At 44.0% G+C, this 12,275-nt stretch overlaps 1 protein-coding gene across 4 annotated transcripts in view; it reads right to left on the reverse strand.

Moving 5' to 3' along the window:
• The window catches only part of RTN3 (reticulon 3), a 50,018-nt gene that overhangs the window by 3,483 nt on the left and 34,260 nt on the right, over positions 1 to 12,275 (reverse strand). For all 4 annotated transcript variants that reach the window (XM_029059690.2, XM_029059693.2, XM_029059694.1 and 1 more), the window contains 5 exons: positions 5,719 to 5,926; positions 3,456 to 3,594; positions 2,945 to 3,014; positions 2,134 to 2,180; positions 1,090 to 1,148 (listed from right to left, as the gene is read on the reverse strand). In XM_029059690.2, the coding sequence (XP_028915523.1) occupies positions 1,090 to 1,148; positions 2,134 to 2,180; positions 2,945 to 3,014; positions 3,456 to 3,594; positions 5,719 to 5,926 (523 nt within the window). The remainder of the gene's footprint in view (positions 1 to 1,089; positions 1,149 to 2,133; positions 2,181 to 2,944; positions 3,015 to 3,455; positions 3,595 to 5,718; positions 5,927 to 12,275) is intronic.

Genomic DNA, 12,275 nt, shown 5'->3' on the forward strand with positions numbered 1-12,275 from the left:
TTCTTAGAACTGTGAGCCCCATGTGAGACAGGGACTGTGTCCAACAGAATTAACTTCTATCTACTCCAGTACTCAGACAGTGCTTGGCACAAATTAAGCATTTAACAAGTACCATAAAAAAAAAAGGGCAGTACAAAATGTGCTTTTTTTTAAAAGCAGCCAGGGAAATGAAAAACTGCTGCTTAGAAAAAACACTACACTCTCAACTTTTAAAATAGCAATTCAACCTACCTATATTACTAAGTAGAAAGAAAAGAAATGATACTGGGGAATAGAGTTGGCTCTATTATTTTCTTGTGGATAAAATGCTCATGGGAAGAGTTTTCATGTGGTGGGCGTAGAGTGGTCCAAGAATAGGAAGAGAGCTAGAAGCTAATAAGAGACAGACAGAGCTACAAAGACAGACAGATGGAGAAAGAGATGCTGATCCAGACACAACTGAGAGACATGGCAAGGGAACACCTCCTCTTTCCTCCCTCGCCACCCTTCCTCCGCCACACTCACCCACATGAATCTCTTCTCTTCCACCACTCCATCAGAGACGGTGGCAGATGGAGGAGACTGACAGAGCGGAGAACGTGACATCTCCACATTTACTGAGGAACGCAGCTCATTTTTCAGAGCTGGAGTCTGTAAGCTTGTTTCGGGGCAGGGAACGGGTCTGCTGATTTGGTTCTATTACACTCTCCCAAGCACTTAGTACAGTGCTCTGCACATAGTAAGCACTCAAATTCCAGTGATTGACTGACTGAGGGTCAATCAGTTCCTAAGAGCTACCACAGCCCCCTGAGGTTTCTGCCACAGAAAGGTGGAAACCCCGGAGAGCGTGGCGATAGCTGCCCAAGCCAGGAATCAAACTGCCAGTGATGGAGATGGGCACCTCTGCTACAACTTCCTCCTTTTGCTTGCCTGTTGTAGGCAGCTGCCTGGGGGCTGGCTGCCCAGAAACTTGTAGGGGGCTGAGGGTTTGGCAGGGCTGTTTTAAACCATTTGAGATTTTCTGCACTACCATCTGGCCTCTTTGGCATCAGTGCTCTAAAAGTTTAAGGGGGAAACATTTTTGAGTGTAATGTTGCCCAGGAGACTCACTTTGCAACAATTGACTTGGTCTGGTCCCGGGCAATGCCGACATAGTGGTCGATCTGTGTCTGGGGAAAAAAAAAAAAAAAAGATCACAGGAGTAGATAAGTATTATAGGGCAGATGGCAGGAGAAATAATTTTCCATCAGAGCTATGTCCATCATTCTCCTCTCTCATAATTACTGCAGTCATACAGCACTCCACTGAGAATGAGCGAGAGTCACTGACTTGATGAATTTGATCCTAACGAGTTTAGTGGCCTTTCCTGGTATCCATCAAAAGATATCGGTCTAAGCTCTTAGGAACTCGTAATTTAATATGTCGCTGGTCGCAGGGTCACAATTTAATATGTTCCAGGAAACAGCAAGAAGTCTGCACGACTTTTTTAACCAACAAGCTCCCACCCCGTATTTTAATACATTTCCCTTTTTCACTTTGTTGGTCAATTTACTGGGAAGTTCAGTTTTGCAGAAAACCTTACCCTGTAGAGTAAGACCTTCTATTACACTTATTTTCACTGCATGGTTTGAATAGAATGTGGAGGAACAAGGGTATGTTCTCTCCACAACGCATATCCGTTTGAATGCACTGCAAGGCAAGGTTGGAAGAATCATGTGCGCCATTTACGCCGTGTCCATCAAGGCCCAGTATTACTGGAGAATGTGCATTTTCTGTGGTACTTCAAGAACACAACCCGTGGGTTAAAGAAGAACAGATTGCATTCCCTTGACAAAAACTCTGGATATAATCAGTTATCTGAATTTCAAGGATTATATAATCCCAGAGTTCTTGAGAAAATGCTGAGCAGTTTATGTTCAAAATCTTTTTGATGATGATTCCATTATTTCAACTACGCTGTGTGGCTTCTCTCAAAAAATCTAAAGTTGCAGAAAGTCAAATCCACACAAGACTTTTCCAAGTAAAACTGAGGGATTGGACATTAAAAAGAATGGTGTACAACACTTAATTCCTAAATGGCAGTAAACACATAACAAAACTCTAATCCCCTCTATATCTCCTGTAGTTTTTTGTTCAGAATGGACAGTTACTCACCTTATACTTTTCATAGACAATTGGAACACTGAAAATCAGCAGTTCGGCTGTAAGGAACAGAGTCAAAGGTTATGGGAAGGGAAAATAAGATCAAGCCTCAAGAAATCAAAAGATAAACACCAAAGAAAAAATTCCTACATTTTGATTCAAAACCATGCTCAGAGATAATGTGCTAAACAGAGAGGAAAACACTTGGGAAAATATCAAAACACGCAAAGAAAATGGCTGAGGATTAGACACGCACAAGCTGTTTTACCAATACATTCCAGTTTCCTTCAGTTTCTAAATTTACCAGAGATCTAAACATTTTCTGCCTTTCTAAGCTGCTCTACCCTCACCCCAGTTCATGATTGCTTTTGCACAATTTCTGACAGCTGTGACTAGCATGAAAAATACTGCTTGATCACATTAAGGGTCAGGACACCCAGAACTGATCAAAAATACGCTGGTCTCAGAAAGGCATGACCCAGGCTATTCATTAATTCAATCAATCAAGAGAGTTTATTAAGCACTTGCTGTGTGCAGAGCACTGTACTAAGCATTTGGGAGAGTGCTATAATATAACAATAAACACACTCCCTGCCCACAACCCATCTTACAGTCTAGAGGCTACTGCACAGACCTTGAGGGTCCTCTAGCCTCTATTATCCTCTACCCTGGTGTCTTCTCTTCCACATGTGCTCCGCTCTAGAGATTACGCTTCTTTCGTTAAAATATTTCTCCAAAACTTGAGAATGGGAACTGGCCCCAAGTGGATGAACAGGCATGAAAAGATCTCCCTTCCCACTTTCGCAGAGGGCCACCTCCTTACCTAAAATCAGAAGGGTAATCCCATTGAAAACGGCACCGACATAGGTCATCAACCACATGAATACAGCTAGCTGTAAAAGACAAGGCCAAGGCAGTAAGTAAGGAGAGTCACGATTCAAGATCCGGGTCCCGCAAATCGACGCTCAACCTCTGAACCAATTTAGCGAGCCGGTTCTCAGGCCAAGTCGACCCAAGGCGAGAACTTCAGGTCACTTAAATGGCCTAAATCAGACCTCAGAACAAACTCTTTCATATTCTACATTACCAAATGTCTGAGGACTGATCCAGCTCTGCATCACTCCCAACGTATACCTAACCAAGGGTCTGTGCATCTTACGTCTGATTCTTGCCCATTTTCCCTTCCACTTCGTCTCCAGCATGTGTGTGTTTCCCAGTAAGTCAAGAGAGCTTCTCCACTTACCCTTTTAGCCAAATGACAGTTATGAAAAGAGTTTACCTTGTCAGCAGAAACCTAGGTGGGGGTGGGATCCTCACCTACAGTTCTCACTGACCTTCAACGAATCAACCAGATCCTCCACCAGAAAGAGACGGATGATGAGTTTGAGCGCCCTGTTGATGTGTACCATAGCAGCATTCACATAGTTATGGAAAGCCTCTGATGAGAGAGCAATGTCCACATCCAGGTAGGCTCTAAAAAAGACAGAAAACAATCACACGTCTGAGACGGAGAAGCAGCATGACCTAGTGGAAAGAGCACAGGCTAGGGAGTCGGAGGCCCTGGGTTCTAATCCCGGCGCTGCCAACGGCTTGCTAGGTGGCCTTGGCCAAGTCACTTAACTTCTCTGTGCCTGTTCTTCCTCCTACTTAGACACCAGAGCACCCACACATATTCACATATATAGTATATAGTATACATATGTGTGTGTGTATGTATAGTATAAGTATATATAAGTATATAAATATAGTATAACTTTATTAATTTATTTAAAAAGTCAGCCTAGTCTAGTCAGTAGGCAGTGAGATGGACAATACTGACAAGACTTGAGTTAGGGTCTGGGTACCTCCACTAACATGATATAACCATGGACATTTCAATTCCTGTCCCAGTTATGACCTCTAATAATAAGAAAAATTATGTCCATCAACAAGGAGACTGCAAAATAGAATTAGATAATGTCTCCAAATGACTGGGCCTCAGAAAAATTAATGATTAAATACATGGCTATAATGCACTAAAGAGAAAAAAAATAGCACCAAGCTCAGACTGAGAGTAAGGTTGTAAGCAAGCTGTTCAATATACTTTGCTAGCAGGCCTATGATCTTCCAAGCATACCTACAAAGTAAGGTTTGTTTCTCCTCCTTTCCCCTAAGTGTCAGGAAAAGTGAAGAAAAGGGTGACGGCAGGAGTGAAGCAAGACATTAAGAGTAAAGTGCTGGGTAGCTCCCTGAGGGTAAGGATCATGTCCACCAACTTCCCCAAGTGCTTAATCTAGTGCTCTGCACACAGAGGGTGCTCCATAAATACCACTGACTGATTTCTAAGCACTGTTACCAATTCTCAGGTCAATGTGAGATTCACTCATTTCACTGTTGAAAATCCTACCTCCAACAGTTCTCTCAACAATCCTGGCAAGCTCTACATTCTCTAAGGACAAATATATTTGTCATGCCTCCCCTTGGAGACATGTTATTTCCTCAAACAGCAAGTTTGAGATCCATCAATAATATTTATTACTATGTGCAGAGCACTGTCCTAAGCGCTCGGGATAGCATAATACAACCAAATTAGCAGGCACGTTCCCTGCCCTCGAGTTTACGGTCTAGAGGGGGAGATGGACTTTAATAGAAATAATGTTGAGAAAAAAAACAATAACGCTACTCTGGGAGGGAAGGAAAGGACGGATACTAGAAGTGGAGCAATGTGGTCTATTGGAAAGAGCCCAGGCTTAGGAGTCAGAGGACCGGGGTTCTAATCCCAGTTCCTTGCCTCCTGTGTGACTTTGGGCAAGTCACTTAACTTCTCTGTGCCTCTGTTTCCTGACTGTAAAATGGAGATTCTCCTTCCTCCTTGGACTGTGAGCCCCATGTGGGACAGGGACTGTGTATGACCTAACTTGTATCTACCCCAGTGCTTTGAACAGTGCTCGACACATAATAGGCACTTAAATACCATAATCATCACCATAATGAAAGGGAGGAAAAAAAAAACAGGCAGCATTTTTGGCCATAGGAGCCTCTATTTAGACTGTAAGCCTTTTGTAGTAGTAGTAGTAGTAATAATACATAATAAAATATATAATTTATTATTGTACTTGTTAAGCACTATGTACCAAGAACTGTTTTAAGCACTGCAGCAGATATAAGTTAATTAGGTTGTTCCTGTCCCACACATGAGTCACAGTCGTTAACCCCACTTTACAGATGAGGTAACTGAGGCCCAGAGAAGTTAAGTGTCTTGCCCAAGATCACCCAGAAGACATGTCGCAGAGCTCCGATTAGACTCCCAGGCCTGTGCTCTATCTACTAAGCCAGGCTGCTTTTCTTGTGGAACACAGGGGCTGTGTCTAACTTGATTATCTTGTGTCTAACCCCATGCTCAGTACAGTGCTTGGCACAAAGTAAGAACTCAACAATTAATAATAATCCTTTCACCATGGACAATATGCAATTTATCTAAGAGCTTGTAGGCCCAAGAATAGAACCCATAACCCTTGACTTCTAGTCCATGCACTAAACACTAACATATAGCCACTTTGGAGTTAAGGCCCCTGGAGGAAAATACTGAGCCCTAGAAGAGACTGTAGTCTATCTTACTTGAACGGATGACCCTCTTCTGACTTTTGTACAGCTTGGATGACAGACTTGTAGACCCTGAAGCTGATGGTGACAGAGAGAAAAGCCAGGATGAGGTAAGAAGCCACACTGATGACGCTGAAGGCCGCCAGGGAGAGGAGCATGATCAGTGTAGTGCCAAAGACAAGCCCGGTCTTCTTCACGTCCCGCCAGAAAATCAGGTCATGCACTGCCAAGAAAAAAAGGGAAAGCAATGTTACAGGGTTGGAAGCAACAGCTGCTTCCCACATTCATATCCCGGGACCTCAGGGGTCTGTCCTCCTCTGGAAATGAAGTGACACCTGGGTCACAACAAATGAGGCTAAGTCAACCAGGCTTAGATCCCCCTTTGGCTGGACTGAAACAATAAGGCTCACTGAGGAGTACTTGGGAGGAATGGGTGCTGCCAACAATCCTAATCTTGACATAGGAAGATCGAGTCATTATCAGCCCCTGACCTGAGCTAGAGAGTATCCCTGGATGCCCTGCCTGGACATGCCAATTTCTGGCCCCACTTTGACTTTCCATATTAATAATAATGATGGTATTTGTTAAGCACTTACTATGTGTCAAGCACCTTTCTAAGCGCTGGGGTAGTTACAAAATGATCAGATTGGACACAGTCTCTGTCCCACATGGGGCTCACAGTCTTAATCCCAATTTTACAGATGAGGTAACTGAGGGCCAGTGAAGCGATTTGCCCAGGGTCACACAGCAGACCATAAATACGATTGAATGAAGTAGCAGAGATAGGATTAGAGCCCAGGTCCTTCTGACTCCCAGGCCCATGCTCTATCTACCATGCCATGCTGCTTCTAATCCTTGTTCAGCTAATCAATCAATGGTATTTGAGTGCTTACTAGGTACAGAGCACTGTACTAACCATACAGAATTAGCAGGCACGTTCCTGCCAATAATGAGCTTACAGTCTAGGGGACTGCTCAGGAATCACAAGGTGCTTCTTCCACCCAGCAAACTGCTGCCTGCTACTATTCAGGAGCCCCAAGCCAGGAAATTGTAGGTATTGCAGACACGGCACACATCCTACCTACTGTACCTCCACCATCCCTTGAGCTGGCAGAGCGAGGCAAAACCACGTCAATGACAAGTCTCAACAGAGCAGAAAACTTGGTGGGGCTCTTGGGGCACCCACCAGGGAAACCAGGAGCCTTGCTTCTCAGAACTAGGGATATGGAACGACAATATAGGAACCAGTAATCATTTGTCTTCCTGCACTGGATCTGCTCACCAGGAAATTCAATCCATCAGTCGGTCAGTTAGTAGCATTTACTGAATCCCTACCGGTCAGAGTACTGTACTATGTGCTTGAAACTGATAACGTCAGGAATGGCAGTACCTTTGTGGAAAGGGCATTTGACCCCAAGGTTCCAATGAAGCTGGCTTAAGCAATCACATTTATTGAGAAATAGCTTCTCGTTTTGGAAGCCGATATCGGCTGTGACTTTTGTACAGCCTGTTCTGTTGCCCAGTGGCAGGCAAGTGTGCTTTGGTTGGCTGATCTTTGACCTGCCTTAATGCAGTCCCCTGGAAGTTTAGGTACTTGGCTATTCCCTAAGCACTGGTAACATGAATGAGGAGATTGAAAGGGGATGGAGATAGGACCAGGAAGGCATTTTCCACATGGGAAGAACTATCATTAGAAAAGCTTGGGAAGTTGCTCCAGGGACCTGGTCACTTAGTGGTCTATTTGAGTGGTCTAGGTTGCTTCACAGCCCATTCTAGAGAACGGCCCATTGATGAAGGACTTCGTCATGGCTTTAACTGTCTAGGAGATAGACAGCAGTGGCCACATAGAGGCTGTTATGGTTGTGGGCAGGAGCTAACCTTCCCACCCCCAGTAACAACAATCAAAAGGGCGGGGAGGGAGTGCCTTGGGTGAAGGGAAGACTTCAGTTAAGGCGTTCTCCAAAACTTCTAATTCACTTAATCGTATTTATCAATCGTATTTTGCTTAATCAATCGTATTTATGGAGCACCTATGAAGTGCAGAGCTTGGGAGAGTACAATGTAACAATTAGCAGACATGTTCCCTGCCCAAAATAAGCTTACAATCTAGAGGGGGAAATAAACAAGTCATTTGTAATATATAATTTAAAGATATGCACCTAAGTGCTGTGGGGTAGAGACAAATATCAAATGTCCAAAGGTCACAGATCGAAGGGCACAGACGATGCAGAAGGAAGAGTGAGCTGGGGAAAAGGGGGGTTAATTGAAGAGAGCCTCTTAGAGATGTAACTTTAGTAATGCGGAGAGAGTGGTGATCTGGCATATAAGGAGGGGGAGGGAGTTCCAGGCCACGGGGAGGACGTAAGAAAGGGGTGAGTGGCGAGACAGATGAGATTGGGGCACAGTGAATAAACTGGCGATAGAAGAGCACAGTGTGTGGGCTGGGCGATAGAAGGAGATCAGTGAGGTGAGATAGGATGGGGTGAACTGAGTGAGTGCTTTAAAGCCAATGGTAAGGAGTTTGATGCGGAGGTTGGATGGGCAGTCACTGATGATTCTTGAAGAGTGGGGATACATGAACTGAAGGTTTTTGCTGATAAATGATTTGAGCAGCAGAATGAAGTACGGATTGGAATGGGGAAAGACAGGTGGCCTGGAGGTCAGCAAGGAGACAGACTGCAGTAGTTAAGGTGGAATAGGTTACGTGTTTGGATCAGTATGGTAGCAGTTTGGATGGAGAGGAATTTTAGCAATGTTGTGAAGGTAGAAATGATGGGATTTGGTGACAGATTGAAGATGTGGGTGGAATGAGAAAGGTGAGTAGAGGACAACGCCTTTGAAGGGAGGGAGGTTAGTGGTGTTGTCTATAGTGATGGGAAAGACACAGGGAGGACAGGGTTTAGGTGGGAAGACAAGGAGCTCAGTTTTGGCCATGTTTAATTTGAGGTGTCGGCAGGACACCCAACATTGCAAAAGTAATAGTTTGTGCTCTGGGTGATTCTCCATGTCACCTGAAATATGAAACTGCCCTTGCCTGGCTCCTATTGATTTATTTTGTACCAATCCTGCCATTGCTGGCAGCTAAAATTTTGAAAGTGAATGGCTTCCTGTTTGACAGCCCCCCACGGAAGCGCTCAAAACTCTCCAGAGGAAGACTGCATATACAAATAATAAACGTCTGGAAGATGCCCACTCAGAACAAGCCAATTTTTTCTACCTTAAAACTAGCTATTTGCCTGACCAATCCTAACGAAGTCATTCCGAAGATCTCAACGAGCCGTACCAAGTAATGACAGATGCTGTTGAAACACTTCAACTCATCGTTACCTTATATTAGTCACTTCAGTTTTCCTTTACATGGAATACCTCAAGCATTTCCTCAGCACGTACATTTGTAGGGAGCTGTGTCAGAGGTATTAACACCTACTTTAACTATCTGTTGTATCCTAACACAGTCAGTTTCAATATCAAATATAAAGGCACTTTGTCAGGAACACTGAGGCATCCACCATCCCTACAAAAAAGCGCGACATCCTGAAACCTGTTTTACTGCTTTTCTTCTAGGGTTTGTAGATCTTCTGCACATTTAATCTGATTACAAAATTGAGCAATATTATTCTAAAGAATCCCAGACCTCCCCCCACAAACACACGCACACATGCATGTGCTCTCTCTTTCTCTCTTCCCCTCCCTTCCTCCCTCCCTCTCCCCCTCAACTCTCGCTCCCAAAGACAGTCCAGGCCAACAAAGTGGTTAAGTGCTCAATTTCAGCATTTCATTTTAAAAGCTAAATCAAGAATTGCTTTTATCAGCCATCAACAATGACAAAAAAATCCCTTTGGAAGGAATAACCTTAAATGCAATTTATATACGCAAGGGAGTCAAACTACCTGAAAGCAAAACAGCAGAGCAAATTGACAGCATCTGGAGTGTGGCATTTTGGTTGAGTGATGAACTGAATCAACCCTTGCTGAGTCTTTGTCTTTTATAATTGGATTTATTTAGTCAATCAATAATAAGTGCCTTCTTTCTAAGTAGCTCAAAAGCACTTCACATAAACCACATGTCATTTCCTCCCATAGAGGAAGCTAGGGAACAGATTCAATACTACGCATATACTACAGATCAGGAACTAGGCCTAAAAAGATTTGGGACTGACAGCTAGTTGGTTGGCAGAGCCAGGACAAGTTCTAAATACAGCAGAGAAGTATCCAACCCGGCAGCATTTCTACCTCAGATATCAGTCAAATAATTAAGGGGAAAATAAAGGAGAACCAGGACTAGGGGTCAATTGATGAGGAAGTGGAAGGAGACGGACGGTTATTTTGCTGCTTATCGATGAGTTTTAGAAGGTATAAAGGTATACAGGTGTACAGTCAAGATAACATTAAGTGAACTCTTGGTTTTTCTACTCCAGAGTACTTAGCTTCAGAAACAGCATTGTAAAGCAGTCTCGGTCACCCCCTTTGCTCTAATGATGTCATTGTAATCACCTCATTACTACTCTGAATCCCCCTGCTCATTTCCAACAGTGACTTAAGATTCCCAATGGAGATGATTCATGAACATTTGACCCTTTTAACTTAAAATTACGGGATGGAGAACAGTGGCATGTAAGAACAGCAACAGGATGCCAGTTATAGCAAATTACACAACTTCAAACATTCTAGCAAAAAACACAACCCACCCCACCCCGCAACCTCAGACCCCCAAACTAATTGTATCAGCAGCTGCTCAAGTCATTTGACAATTCTGAGGTGTTGGTCATTCCACAGGAAGGTTCCCCACTTTAGAATCCTACATTTGATGTGCTAATTTTGTTTACTTAAAGCTCTCTTTTGAGGGGGGAAAAATCAATGCCCTAATTGAAACAATTAATCAATCAGTAATAGGTTTTAGGTTGACTAAAGTGAAAAGGTTGAGTTTTGAAAAAATAAAACTGAAATTTTAACTAAAGAGATATCAAAGTATCTTTCAGGGTTCCATGACAGACTGGCAGAAATTGTCACTTCCTGAGGAAGTGTTGTGTACTTGATAGTGTTTGGGTAAATTGCGCCCCACTCTTAGAAGAATGTAAACAGCTTTCCTGTCACTCTCCATCAACTGGACTCCAAATTCAATCCTCCTTCCCCCCTTGCTGGGCTGGTCGGAATTGTTTCTTTTTTTAATCTGCCCTCAAGCCCTCCCCATTCCATCCCCACTGTTCTCAACTTTAGTAGTCCCGAGAGGCAGAGTCTGCAAACCTGGGATGGGGAGCTGGAGAGGGGGAAGTGGTAGCAGCATAGCATTGTGAATAGATCATGGGGTTGGGAGTCAGAAGGTCATGGGTTCTAATCCCACCTCCATCACTTGTCTGCTGTAGAGGCTGTCAAATCTGGCAAGATGGTTAGGGAATACTGGATATGGTCCTTTGCTTTCAGCCCAAGGAAGGGGGAGAACTGGTATTTTTAACATATGAGGAGACGGAGGCATAGAGACGTTCAGCAATAAGCCGTGACTTACTTCACTTCTCTGGGCCTCAGTGACCTCATCTGTAAAATGGGGACTGAGACAGAGAGTCCCATGTAGGACAGGGACTGTGCCCAACCCAATTTGCTTATATCCACCCCAGCACTTCGTACAGTGCCTGGCACATAGTAAGCACTTAACAAATGCCATAATAATAAAGGAAAGATAAAGGGTCTGGGCCAGCCCGGTGACTGGAAAGGAAGTGGAAGGGGTGCTCTAGATGAGGTTCAGGAAGACTGTAGTATGGCCAGTGGAGAGAACATGGGCTTGGGAATCAGAAGGACATGGGTTCTAATCCTAGTTCCATCACATGTCTGCTGTGTGACCTTGGGTAAGTCACTTCACTTCTCTGGGCCTCAGTTACCTCACCTGTAAAATGAAGATTAAGACTGTGAGCCCCCTGAGGGAGAGGGACTGTGTCCAACCTGATTAACCTATATCTCTCCCAGCGCTTAGTACAGTGCCTGACACACAGAGAGCCCTTAAAAACACAATTATTATTATTAGGGAGGAAGTGGGGGATCTCAATGTGGGGTGGGCAGGAAAGCCGCACTGAACCTACTCTAAGAACAGGGAGCAATGGACTTACCTTGACAGGTTCGTGGAGAACAACAGCCAAGGTTCCTGTATTGGGGTATCTTTTTAAAAAAAAAATTGTGGTATTTGTTAAGGGCTTACCATGTGCCAGGCACTGTACTAAGCACTGGTGTAGATACAAGCTAATCAGGTTGGACATAGTCCCATTTACCACATGGGGCTCACAGTCTTAATCCCCACTTTCCAGATGAGGTCACTGAGCCCCAGTGAAGTAACTTGCCCCAGGTCACCCAGCAGAGAAGCTGCAGAGCTGGGATTAGGACCCAGGTCCTTCTGACTCCCAGGCTGGTGCTCTATCCACTAGGCTATACTCCTTCTATATCTTCTACTAGGTCTCAGTTTCACAACCCCTGACATGTAGGTATCATAGAGATTAAAATATTTTTTTAAAAAGAGGGCACTTCAAAATATTTAAATCAGTGCTCTCCTAGTCAACGTCTTCAATCCTCAGAGTGACCACAACCTAA

This window comes from Ornithorhynchus anatinus, chromosome 3 (genome assembly GCF_004115215.2).
Source record: "Ornithorhynchus anatinus isolate Pmale09 chromosome 3, mOrnAna1.pri.v4, whole genome shotgun sequence".
NCBI lineage: Eukaryota > Metazoa > Chordata > Mammalia > Monotremata > Ornithorhynchidae > Ornithorhynchus > Ornithorhynchus anatinus.